At 48.3% G+C, this 13,859-nt stretch overlaps 1 protein-coding gene across 1 annotated transcript in view; it reads left to right on the top strand.

Annotated features, from left to right (window-relative positions):
• Mmd2 (monocyte to macrophage differentiation associated 2) overlaps positions 1-13,859 on the top strand; it is a 43,838-nt gene that overhangs the window by 20,593 nt on the left and 9,386 nt on the right. Inside the window, exons 2-4 of the mRNA XM_051205537.1 lie at positions 8,226-8,307; positions 12,652-12,812; positions 13,134-13,208. Coding sequence (XP_051061494.1) covers positions 8,226-8,307; positions 12,652-12,812; positions 13,134-13,208 — 318 coding nt within the window. The remainder of the gene's footprint in view (positions 1-8,225; positions 8,308-12,651; positions 12,813-13,133; positions 13,209-13,859) is intronic.

Below are 13,859 nucleotides of genomic sequence, written 5' to 3'. Positions count from 1 at the left end.
AAGATGTCCACAGTCAGTCATTTGGGGCCATTCCTATAGGTTTCTCAGATGCACTATCTTGCAGCAAGCTTTGCCTGGTTCTAGTATATGGCTCTGATTTTGCCTGTACCTCGGCACCTCATCTTTAAATGTGCCAACCTGCCTCCTCCCACATGCCCGGAACACCCCTCTCACTCCTCAGACCAAACATGCCCCGTTGTTCTATACTGGGACCTAATACTCGGTTACTCATTTATGTCATCCCTCGATTCAAACAATCCTTATGATCAAGCTGTCATTGAGGGTCAAGCTGCTGTGACACAGATGTGTGTTTCATTTCCTGTGTGGCCCTTTGCGTTGGTTTCTTTAATTTAGCATAGCTTTTGGGAAGAGAGCTGGAGATTGAACTCAGGACCTTGTGCACGCTAAGCAAGCACTCAGTGGGCCGTGCCTTCTGTCCCTAGCATAGTGTTTTGAGGTTCTCCTGAGCTGTAGACTGTAACAGTCTATAGTTCTCTCTCTTTTATTTATTGTATTTGTTTGTATGTGGGGGGCACACACACACACCACGGATCCTGTGTGGAAGATAGAGGACAGCTTGAGGGAGTTGGTTCTCTCTGTCCACTGTGTGGGACCCAGGAATTGAACTCAAGTCATCAGATTTGGTAGCAAGTGTCAGTTTCCACCCCAGCAGCAGCCTGCCTCTGCCACCAGAGCAGTTCTGTCATCGCCTGTCCCCAGGTGCCTTTCCATCATCAGATATACGACATGTGCAACCCTTAAGAGTTTCTGCCAGTAGCCGGGTGGTGGTGGCACACGCCTTTAATCCCAGCACTCAGGAGGCTGAGGCAGGATCGTCGAAATCAACATCGAGAAAAGTCTGTCTTGAAAAACAAACAAACAAACGAGCAAAAAACAGAAACAAAAGTGCCTGCCAGCTCACTCTCTTGCCTCTTATTTCCCCTCTTGCCTCTCTTCTTCCTCTTGTCTCTTCCCCGTTTTCTCTGCCTGCCTGCCTCTCTCATGTCCCCACTCAGACGTGGCCTTCTGCTCTTTCGCCCCCACTCCCCTTCCCCAATAAACCTCTTGCACTAACTCTGTTGTAGTAGCATGTTTGCTTAGAGGCATACCTTGGCAGGACCCAAGGAGAGGTACCCACTGTTTTTCCTTTCCCTTTCTTTTCTTTTTTTATTCCTTATAGCAAGTGCCTTTAGTTGCTGAGCCGTCTGGCTGGCTGGCCCCATCTCTTTTTAATGTGTGTGTACACACTCGCCTATGTGTGTTCAGTGTGACTGTACTTGTGCATATGTGCTGATTGAGATTGACTCCAGGTATCTTCCTCAGTTACCCTCCGGGAGCTCGGCGAGGCAGTTAGACTGACTAGCCAGGAAGGGATTCAGCATTCTGTACTCATCTGCTCATGTTAGGCCTTGGATTCTGGCTCAGTTTGGGAGCCTGCCAAGGGGCTGCAGCCACATGGCCATTGGTGCTTCAAGGCTGGCCACAGAATGGGAAGTCTGTTCTCCAGAGATGGGAGACAAGTGCTCGACTTCAGCCTTCACTTTGCCTATCACAGGCCTGCACAGAGTGTTGGCTATCTCACTGGAAATTTCTTGCTATCTTTTTTTGATTTGTTAGTTTCAAACAAGGTCTTTGTTGCATAGCCCAGGTTGGCCTTGAACCCTGAGTCTGCTGCCAGTGTCTGCCCAGTGTCAGGATGAGCACACTCAGCTTCCTGCAGTATCAGTGTTGTTTCTTTGGTTGCCAGCGTGGTTCTGAAGCAGCTACACTTGATCTAGTTTGTCTGTTAGCATCAAAGCTCTGGGGCTGGGGGAGAGTGACTTGGGAGGCCAAGTGTCTGCTGCACAAACACAAGGTTCTGTGTACATCTGTCAACCCAGCCCTGGGGAGGCAGAAACTGGTGCATCCCTAGACCTCACTGGCAACCAAAGGAGCCAAATCAGCGAGCTTTGGATTCAGCAAGAGACCTTGAGATCTCAGAAAAGAAGGTGGAAGGCGCTGTGTCAACCTCTGCCCTCCACTGGCACCCAGCACATATGGGTACTCACATGAACACGTCTCTCTCTCAGACAGACAGACAGACACACACACACACACACACACTCTATCTACCGTGATCTGCAGGGAACCAATACTTTCATACACTGGAATACTTCTCCGCACCGAAGAAGGAGGGGCTGGGAAGTGGCTTGTGAAATATCCTAATGAAATATCCTGACAAGGACAACTTAAGGGTGAAAGGATTTATTCCAGCTCAAGTTCAAGGGTCCTGTCCATCACGGCAGGCAAGTCTAGGGTACAGGGGCTTGGGGCAGCTAATCACACTGTACCCACGATCAGGAGAATGGAGATAGATGACTGTATCTGATGCTTACTCAGCACCCTCTCTTTTGAGACAGGTTCTCACCATGTATACCTTGCTGATCTGAAATTCTCTATGTAGCCCAGGCTGGCCCCCAACTCTGGGAAAAGTGCCTGCCTCCAGCAGGGCTGGGATTAAAGGCATGCCCTCTTTCTCCATTTATCCCATCTAGGATCCCAACCAGGGAATGGGTCCCACCCACAGTAGGTGGGTCCACCCACCTCAGTTAATAAAGTCAAATAATGCCCACAAGTATTGCTGGAGGCCCAACTCCCGGGTGATTCTGGATTCTGTCAGGTCACCAGTTGACACTAACCATCACGCCTAGCACGCACAAGACCTTGGGGTCCTTCTCTAGCACTGCAAAAGAAAATGAATTACACAGAAAGGAAAAGGGAAGGGGCAGGTAGAGATGGCCCACTTGGCATATCCAATGCCAACTTGAGGATCAGAGTTCAGTTCTCTGCCCCAACATAGAAACTTGGTATGATACCAACCTCTACATACATGTGCAAGTGTACACACAAAATAAATAAATAAAACACTCCATAAAACAACAATAACACACTGAGCCAATGCAATGGCTCATTGGTGAAAGGAGCTTGCTGCCAGCATGGCTGCCTGAGTTTGAGTCCTGGCACCCACAAGGTGGAAGGAGAGAACCAACTCAGTTAAGTTGTTTGCTAACCTTCATGTGGACACCTTGATTCAAGCCCTCCCTCCATCCCCCTCCCTCAAAAAATAAGGAAAGAGCATAGAACAACAAACACAGTTGAATCTCAGTTGTGTTGTACTATATGTTAAAACCTGACTTAAAGGGTGTGTAATGGAGAAAAGGAGACAAAGAATTGAGAATTATCACCAAAATGACCTTTAATAAGGATTTATTTTTCAGTGTTGGGGATAGAAACCAAGGTCTGGTACATACTAGGCATGTGGTCTACTTTGAAACCATACTGGGGATTCTAGGCTGCTGCTCTACCACTGAGCCACACCCCAGCCCCTCCCTGGGGGATTCTAGACAGGTGCTCTACCACTGAGCCACTGGACCCCAGCCCCTCACTGGGGGATTCTAGACAGGTGCTCAACCACTGAGCCACTGGACCCCAGCCCTTCACTGGGGGATTCTAGGCAGGTGCTGTATTGCTGACCCCACCCACACTCCTCACTGGGGTTATCTATACAAGTGCAGTAGCACTGGGCTGCATCCTCAGCCCTAAGGTTTCCTTCAGCCGGGTCCTTCAGCCAAGTCCAAGTTCCTGTGACTCATTTGCATGGACTATTTGCTATTCAAGGCACAGCTCCCTTCCACCTAAGAGTGTGCTTTGTCTTGATTCATCTATTGATTTTTCTGAACCAGGGTCTCAGTTAGCTCAGGTTAGCCTTAAATGCCCTGTGTACCTTGGGCTGCCCTTAAGGTCCTGTCCTGACCATGACCCAGGGTTACAGGCATGCATTATTTAAGTGTGATGATGAGTCCATGATCAAAAAGCCATTCAAACTTCTAAAACCACATTACGAACTAGGGAGACATTTTTTACTTTATACAATTTAAAACACAAAAGGTGAATTTGTTGCCCTTTAAAATGCCTGTCTAGGCTTTTTAAAGAAAAACACTGGGTCACAAGGAGTTAAAAGAACATTGCATGGGTCTTTGGGGTGGTGGGAATGGTTTCTTGGGCTTTTGCCAAGGCATGCTCCCCCACCTTCAAGCCTCTCTTTTCCTCCCTCCATCATCCTCCATTCAATAGCTACAGCCTAAAGGAGAGACAAGGGGAGTTTTGTGGAAGACAGAAATAAATAAATAACGGCCTGCCCCAGGTCGCCACGGCAACAGTGACATCACCCTGGACCCACATGGCTGGCACCATGGGTGGCTTGCCTGGAGTTAAAGGCACAGGAGAGGATAGGGTGGCTCCTGGTGACAGGTGAATAAGCTCTTCCCTGCAGAGGGTGATGAGCTTGCCCACCTGTGGGTCTCTGTACCAATCGTCTACCCACCTTCAGACCCGCTGGTGGCAGCATCAATTGCCATTGCTTCTTGTGGGCTTTGGTAGAGCTAATAATTAACATGCCTGCTGAGACATGGGCTGGTGTCATCTGTCTGTAGGAATGGAGTAGCCGTTACTCAGTGCTTGGGTACACATACTTCACTCATACTTCTTGGAGGGCTGACTTCCAGCATCGAGGTCTGATCAGAGCTTGTCCTTTCTAGTTCTGAGGACTCCTCTTCTAGGTTCTGAATGGCTTAGTGACATGTTGCTTCCATCTGTGACATGAGGCCTGCAACTGTCTTATATGACATCCTTCTCTATATTGTTCTTTGCCTTCTGCAAAATTTTATTTGTGATACTGGAGCTTGAACCTAGGGTCTTGCATATGCTGAACCATGTGCTAGTCCCTCACTGGGGAATTCTAGGCAGGTGCTTTCCCACTGAGCCACACCCCAGCTCCTCACTGGAGGATTCTAGGCAGGTGCTCTACCACTGAGCCACACACCAGCCCCTCACTGGGGGATTCTAGGCAGGTACTTTCCCACTGAGCCACACACCAGCCCCTCACTGGGGGATTCTAGGCAGGTGCTCTACCAATGAGCCACACCCAAGCCCCTTACTGGGGGATTCCAGGCAGGTGCTCTACCACTGAGCCATATCCCAGCCCCTCACTGGGGGATTCTGGGCAGGTGCCACATCTCTAAACCTATTGCTTTGAGTCAGGACCCCACAAAATTGCCCAGGATTAGTCTCAGCCTCGCTTTATGTTTCCAGCATCTCTCAAACCTGTGACTCTCCTGTCTCAGTTTCCAAAGTAGCTTGGATAATAATAGTCCTGCACCATCAGCACTGGATGTGTGCCGGTTTTCTTTCTTTTATAAAATTTTAATTTAATTTTTTATGTATATGGGTGTCTTGTCTGCATGTTTATGTCTCAGATCCCCTGACCTGAACTTATAGACAGCTGTGAGCTGCTATATGGGTTCTGGGAATTGAACCCTGGTCCTTTGGAAGAACAGCCAGAGCTCTTAACTGCTGAGCTAACTATCCAGCCCCCCCCCAATGTCTGGTTTGCAATCTGCCCCTGCAAAGGCACTGAGATCCTGGGATGGAAAACACTGGAAGTTGGTTGTTATGGCTCAGACAGAATCCCTGCGACTTTCGGCCTGGCATCATAGCTTCCTCACCTGTCTGGTGAGCTCAGTGTTACCCTGTCCGTGTGACAGTGAGATTACATGACCGGGACTGTGTAGTCAGGGACAGATGCTGTGGAAGAGCAGTGGTCAGAGCAGTGGGTCAGGGGAGCTGACATGGTCTCTAGAGTCATCAAGGTGCCATCATAAACCAGACACAGGAGCGCCAGAACAAGCCATGGGGCCAGCACCGGATAACCTCCCTCCAGTCTTTGTCTCTGTCTTTGTAGCTGTTCCAGAAGCTAGTGTACAGAAGGCACACAATAAATACTCTGTGGACTACAATAGCAGAGAGCAAACTCATAGAAAGCCCCCATTAAAAGCTCCAGCGTATTTGCCAGCACAAATCCAGTATACCAAGTGTTCACTAAATGGTCCCTGATGTGGAAACAGCACAGACAAAGTACTCCACAAATGCTCCAGACGGTATCAGGAGAGTGCTGGCAAACAGAAGGCACTAAATGAATGTTCCAGAGACCTCACATTGATCCAGCAGGTACTCAATAAAACCTCAAAGAAGCATGACTGACCACAAAGGTCTCTGTTCTGCGCCATCGGTTGGGGGGAATGCACAGTAATAATTGAGTTTGTGTGTGTGCACACATGCATGGGGACACCAAAGGACGGATCTGTCTGTGTGTGTGCCCCTCCCCCACCCCCAACCAGTGCAGACATTATAGGAGTGTACAGCGACACCCAACTTCTTACATGAGTGCTTGGGATTCAAAGCCTGGTCCATGTGTTGTGCTGCAAGCACTTTTTCACACTGAGCATTTCCTCAGCCTGTGTAACTGTGATCTTGATGTTTTTGGGTGGCATCTGACTCCCTCTGGTGGAGGATGCAGGGAGGAAGCTCCAGGGGAAATGAGAACCTGTTCAGTCTTTGGGGCCGAGAGCCAGGTGTGTGCAGCTGTTTCCTTCTGTAGATCTGGGACACCTCTTCTTGTCCCCAAGTGTCAACCAGGCTAACTGAAGTGCCCTCCACACTCATGTTGTGGTAGAGCCAGGCTCAGAAGTCAGCTGGGCTGGGACCAAGTCTTGTGGCACCTGGTGATATCATTTCTCTGCAACAAACTATGCTGCGTGAGAATAGAGTGGAGAGGGAAACATTTCAAGGTTGCAGACACCAACGCACAAGGAATTATTGTTATTTAAATATTTATTTATTCATGAAACAGAGCTAATCTGGGACTCTCTATGTAGACCAGGCAGGCCCTGAACTCACAGAGATCCACCTTCTCTGTCTCTCTTAAGAGCTGGGATTAAAGGTGTGTGCCACAAATGTGTGTGTGTGTGTGTGTGTGTGTGTGTGTGTACACGCATGTACAGGTGTCCAAAGAGGCTAAGAGGGCATCAGATCTCCTGGGGTTCCAGGGGTTGTGGGCTTCATGATGTGGGTGTTGGGATCTGAACTTGGGTCCTCTGTGAGAGCAGTTAAGGGTTCTTAACCCCTGAGCCATCTCTAGCTCCAGGAATTCTTATTTTGAAGAGAAATTGAAGTCTAGGAATGTGGCTCAGTTGGTGGAGTGCTTGCATAGTTTGTATGAAGTCCTGGGTTCCATCCCTGGTGCTGCAAGGGTCAGGCATGGTGGTGGATGTCTGTAATCCCAGCACTCAGGATCCTCCTGCCTCTCCCCTGGTAGAAGATTATACACACCCCCCAATTACACCAGTTTATGAGGTGCTGGGGGGGTTACTCAGAGCTTTGCGCATGCTAGTAAAGCACTCAGTCAACCAAGTTGCCCCCCCAACCCTCAAACAAACATCAAGGACTAGACAGGAAACACTTCTGTAAAAGATGTTAATTACTCAGGGCTGAGGCGATGGCTCACTTGGTAAAGCACCTGCTGCATTAGCATGAGGGCCTGAGATCACGTCCCAGAACCTATGTAAAAGGCAGGTGCACATAATGACAGAACTTGCAGTGGGGAAGGTGGGGGAAGGGCTGAGGCAGGCAGATCTCCGAGGCTCATTGGCCAGAGACAGCTCTGAAATGGCAAGCTCTGGGTTCAGTGAGTGGCCTGGTCTCATAAAAAGGGGAGGAGTAAAGGAGTTGTAGGGCAGAGGCAAAGGTCCCACAAGCTGCAGTGTGTCCGCCTGGTTAGGCAAGGGACCCTGCCTGCTCTGGATGGTGGGGGAAGGGAGCGGTGTCTGCTGCTTGGGTGAAATCCAGGTCCTGTGAAAATCTGGATCCTGCCTCTGACACCAGATATTGATGTTTAATAAGGATCAGGAGAAACGAATAGGCCAAATAGATGTTTATTCAGGGAGAAATAACTTATAACATAGACAGATGAACACCAGCAGGTTCCAGGTCCCAAGGATGTCTCCGGATATTCTCCTGGCCCTGGGCTGCAAGCAAGGAAAGGTGCTCCCAGGGCCCCTTCCTTATCCTTAGTTCTCCCAGGTCCCTGTCTCCACCCCCAATGGGCGTGGTCTGTACCACGGGTGCGGACAAAGTGAATATCTCACAACAGAGGAGTGCAGTGGAGGCAGACACTCGATGTGGGCTACTGGCCTATGTGTACAAATACAAAAGCAAGCAAGTGTGCATGTATCATACAAACACATGCATACAAACACTCAGAAATGGAGATGGGGGAGCTGTGTGGGCGAAATCTGGTCTCTAGCTTCCTCATCCAGTCTTTCTGAAGCTCTTTCTGCCTCTCACTGCAGGTTTATGAATGACCGAGTCCCGGCACACAAGAGGTACCAGCCCACAGAGTATGAACATGCGGCCAACTGTGCCACCCACGCTGTGAGTTGACTTATAGGGCACTGACATGGGGACTCTTCAGGGTGGGGGTAAGGAAGGCACTCTTTTCAGTCAGTCTATTGTGTATATATTGTCTATGTGTACTTGCAGGTGAGTGCAGGTGACTATAGAGACCAGAAGAGGGCGTCAGATCCCCTGGAGCTGGAGTTACAGGCAGTTGTGAGCTGCTCAGTGTGGGTGCTGGGATTGAACCCAGGTATCCTAAAAGAGTACGGAAAGCTGGAAGTAATGGTGTATACCTTTAGTCTCAGCACTCGAGGCAGAGGCAGAGGCGAATCTCTGTGAGTTCAAGGCCAGCCTCTACATAGCCAGGGCTAGAGAAATCCTGCATTTAAAAAGAAAAAAATAGCCAGGCAGTGGTGGCGCTTGCCTTTAATCCCAGCACTTGGGAGGCAGAAGCAGGTGGAGCTCTGAGTTTGAGGCCAGCCTGGGCTACAGAGTGAGTGCCAGGATAGGTTCCAAAACTACACAGAGAAACCCTATCTCGAGAAAGAAAAAAAAAAAAAAAAAGCATTGATCACTTTTAACTGATGAGTCAGCTCCTGTTTCTCTAAAATTACTTGGGTTTTCTTTTTTTTTTTTTTTTTTTGTTTTGTTTTTTTTTTTATTTGTATGTGAGTGTGTGTGTGCATGTGTGGGAATCAGAGGACAACTTTCAGAGTCAGTTCTCCACTTGCACTGTGGTGCTCAGGGATCAAACTTAGGAGATAGACTTACATAAAATCATCTTTCGGAGTCCATCTTGTTTTCTGGATGCTGTCTCTCACTGGGACCTGGAGTTAGACTGACTGACCCTATGACCCCAGGGATCTGCCAGTTTCTGCTTCCCAATACTGGGATTCCAAGCATGGGACTCAGCTGGGGATCCGAACTCAGGTCCTCATGCTTGCCCTTTGCCGATGGGGACAACTCCTCAGTCCTTCTCAAACCACCCCATGTGACCTGTTTATCTAATTTCTCCGGGCCCCAACAGTGTGGTTTTAAAGGAACCACATGAACTGGAGAACTGTAGTTGGGTTTTTCTGTTCTGCCAGCCAGCTCCCTAATCACAACATGGAGACTTATTATCAATTATGAAAGCTCTGCTGATAGCTTAGGCTTGTTACTAACTAGCTCTAACAACTTAAATTAACCCATTTCTATCTATCTACATGTTGTCACGTGGCTTTTACCTGTCCTCCAGCATGTCTTGCTCCCTCTGATCTGCTGGTGACTCTGCCCTTCTTCCCAGCATCCTCTGTGTCTGGCTGTCCTGTCTGTACCCCCTGCCTAGCTAATGGCCATTCAGCTTTTTATTAAACCAATCAGAGTGACACATCCTCACAGTGTCACACCATTAGCCATGCTACAATGACCTATCCGTTACTCAGTTGTTGAACAGTTCCCGGTGCTCTCATGAGGAAAAGATGGAAGGTTTGGGGGAGGTAGGTCACAGATTTGTAAATGTAAAGGATTTCAGGGGTTCATTTTCTAAAACTAGATGTGGAGTGGCCTATCTGTCCTCCTGCTCTGTCTCTTCTTGAAATGGGGTCTCAGGTAGACCAGGCTAGTCTTAAATGCACTAAGGATGAATGTGAATCCCGATTCTTCATTTAGTTTCCACCTCTTGAGTGCTGGGATTACAGGTGTGCACTACTGTGCCTGCTTTATGTGGTGGTGAGGGCTTTGGGAATGATACACAAGCCTTCTACAATACAACCACAGAGCTGTACATTTCAAAAAGCTTGAAAGAGGATAGGGGATGTAGCTCAGTTGGTAGAATCCTTCCACAGTATGAGGGGGCCCTGGGTACCAACTCTAGCACTTCAGAGAAGCAAACAAACATACCTAGAGGAATTTGCAAGTTTTTACTCTAAAACAATGACAAATGTTTGTGGAGATAGCTGCCTTTGTCCTGAGTTCCGTTCCCTGCACCTGTAGCAGACAGCTCACAACAGCCTGTAACTCCAACCTCGGGGATTCTAACGCCCTCTTCTGGCCTTTGTTAGCACCCGCACTCAACGCATCCCCCCACAAACATAATTAAAAATGAATACTTATGTGGAGATAAAACTCTGCATGGAGCCTGGTGTGGTGGCACAGGCCTGTGACTCTAGCCTCTGGGAGGCTGAGACAGGAGACAGTTATGAGTTTGAGGCCAAACTGCTGAAAGATCCTGTCTCAAATAGAAAGTTCATGGTACCACATTAACATGTATAACTTTTAGAAATCTTTGAGTGTGTGATGTATGTGCAACTGTTTGTATGTGAGAATGTGTGCACACATGTGCCATGATGCAGGTGTGGAGGGCAGAGGACAAACAATTTCAGGTGTTATTTCTCACCTCTCACCTTGTTGGTCTCTGTTGGGCAGATGGAGGCCAGGCTAGCTGGCCCTTGGGTTTCTGGGCATTCTTCCATCTCACTGTAGAAATGCTGGGATTATGTGCAAGTGACGGGATTATGGACATGTGCTACTGTGTGACCCAAACCACAGGATTAAGAATTCAAAGCAGCCAGGTGTTGAGGAGGACCAGGAAAGAGAAAATAAAGAAGACAGAATGCTGAGACCAGGAGGTCTGCATGAGCTTGCCACCTCCCTCCCTTCCTCCCTCCCTTCCTTCCTCCCTCCCTCTCCTTCATTCTCTTTCTTTCCCTCCCTCCCTCTCTCCCTTCTTCTCCTTCATTTCCTTCATTTCCCTCCCTTCCTTCCTCCCTTGTCTCTCTCTCTTTCTTTTCCCAAGACAGGGTTTCTCTGTGTAGCTCTGACTGTCCTGGAACTCATTCTGTAGACCAGGCAGGCCTCAAACTCAGAGATCCACCTGCCTCTGTCTCTTAAATTCTGGAATTAAAGGTGTGTGACATCACCTCATCTTATATACTATTTCCCTGGGGTAAATGGGACAGTGTCAACAGCAACCTATCACACAGTGGGACAAAGTCAGCAGGGAGCTAATCAAGCAATGTTGCACAAAAGTTATCTCAAGTGTGTCACAGACTGAGCACATAGTGGCCTTGGGGCTGATAAGAACAGCCCTTAATTGGGGAAGAGTTCCCAGGATCTGAAGTTGCAGCTTCCCTAAGACTTGGCCCCTAGGCCATTAATGGCTCTACCAAGCATGTTTGTGGTTTTAGACAGGGAACTATGCTCCTGCTCCTTCTCCATACATCAGGGCCTCAGGAAGCCTTGAATTGACCCAGCTTCCAACAACCACGTCTGGCTTTATTTGGATTCTCAGGATCTGAACTCAGTTCCTCACATTTGCATGGCAAATGCCTTACCCACTTAGCCATCTATGCAGTCATTATGCAGGAGTTGTAATTTCTAATTGTAATGTTGTATCTATGGGTATTTTGCCTAGTTGTATGTCTATTCACTGTGTGCATGCCTGGTATCCACAGAGGCCAGAAGATGTGAACATATTCCCTAGAGCTGGAGTTACACACAGTTGTGAGCTACTGTGTGGGTGCTGGGAATTGAACCTGGGTCCTCTGGAAGAACAGCCAGTGTTCTTAACCACTGAGCTGTCTTTCAGCCCCCAATAGGTACAGTTTTTATGTCTTATGAGTCAGTTAAGGTTTTTGAAAAATGAAAATGGAACCCATTCCCACTTCTTTTAGTGGCACTGTTAGCCTTCACTTGCTTGGTGGGAACTGTGTTGTCTAGGTATTGGGCAGCATGATCTCGAGAAAGAGGGAAATCAGTGCAAAGATCTTGGGGCTCTGTACTCCCCTGGGCACTGTTCAAAAGTCTGAGCCTGTGAAGATGGCTCAGTAAAATGAGCATGAAGACCTGAGTTCAATCTCCAAGGCCTACATGGTAGGAGAGAGTTGCCTATCTATAATGTTCAGTAGTGCACTCTGGCACTAGCACACGTGCAAACACACACACACACACACACACACACACAATTAACAAAAATATTTCAAACAAATAAACAAGCAGGGTGAACAGTGCCTGAGGAATGATGCCTGACATTGACCTTTGACCTTCACATGCACGTGCAGGAAAGTGTAACAAGTCACATAGAAAGCCTGCAGTACTCCCTCCATCTCACACACAAAAGGTCAGTCTGTGGGGATGGAGAGAATGGACACCATGCGCTGCTCTTGCAGAGGACCTGAGTTTGTTTCCTTTAAGACCATGTTTAAGACAGACAGATATCTTAAAACCATCTAAAAGTCCAGCTCCTGGGGAGCCAATGTCCTCTTCTGGCTTCTACCAACTCCTGCGTTCATGTGCATCACTTCACCCCACACACATACACAAGATTAAAGACAGAACAACCCTTTAGGAACTATATCTATTTTTAAATAGGCTGGCCCTTTCTGTCTTCTCTCGTTCTAGTTCTGGATCATCCCCAGCATCCTTGGCAGCTCCAACCTCTACTTCCTGTCTGATGATGACTGGGAGACCATATCCGCCTGGATCTACGGCCTTGGCTTGTGTGGTCTCTTTGTGGTATCCACCATTTTCCACACAGTCTCCTGGAAGAAGAGCCATCTCAGGTACCCCCACCAACCCATGGAAGGGCACATGGACGTACATCACACACACACACACACACACACACACAGTCAGAGGTGTGCCAGCATTCACCTTAATGGGACTACCGAGGCGCCCCCGTAGGCGGGCGGCCTGGAAGACTGCTGCTCTGGTCCCTTGCAGGTGGACAGTCTGAGGCTAGAGGGGGGTGTCTGCAGGAGGGGGTGAGGAAATCTGTCTCTCCCACCGGGGAAGGCAAGGTTGTCCCTCGGCAGTGCCGTGGGTGCTCCCATGCTTCCCTGCTACACAGAGGCTATGACCTGCCACCTTCTCTACCGCCCTAGGATGGTAGAACACTGCCTGCACATGGTCGACCGGATGGTCATTTACTTCTTCATTGCGGCCTCCTATGCTCCTTGGTGAGTGCCAGCACCCCCCTTCGGCTCCCTTTCTCCTGCTTGAATTTCTGTCTGCATTTGGGTGGGTGATTGGTGACCACACAGACGGGGGAGTACGTGAGAAGACATGCTCGTCTTTACTATTGTGCCAAGAAATACCTACTTATCACCAGTGTCTTGCGTATCCTTCAAGGGTTGTTGTAGGCAAAAAAAAAAAAAAAAGAGCAAATGTGTGTCTGTGTGTATGCAAATACTTATGTATATATTAGCATATTTTAACATATATTTACAGATATAAATAGATGTCAAAGGCTGTATAGCTGTATAGACACATTTGCACATATATGCATGTTTTTGGGTTTTGTTTTTCTGTCATTATTTTGTGTGTGTGTGTGTGTGTGTGTGTGTGTGAGAGAGAGAGAGAGAGAGAGAGAGAGAGAGAGAGAGAGCCTCAGGTTACCCAGGCAACCTTGAATTCTCTGTGTAGCTGAGGCTGACCTTAGATTCCTGATCCTTCTGCCTCCCCAGTGCTGAGATTACAAGTGTGTACCATGGTGCCTGACTTATATATGTGTGTTAAAAGCATTACTGATTACTGGGTGTGGTGGTGCACGCCTTTAATCCCAGCACTGGGGAGACAGAGGCAGGTAGATCTCGGTGAGTTTGAGGTCA

This window comes from Phodopus roborovskii, unplaced genomic scaffold, assembly GCF_943737965.1.
Source record: "Phodopus roborovskii unplaced genomic scaffold, PHOROB, whole genome shotgun sequence".
NCBI classification, from domain to species: Eukaryota; Metazoa; Chordata; class Mammalia; order Rodentia; family Cricetidae; genus Phodopus; species Phodopus roborovskii.
The sequence above is the reverse complement of the archived record's forward strand: the minus strand, read 5'-3'. Positions and strand labels throughout refer to the sequence as shown.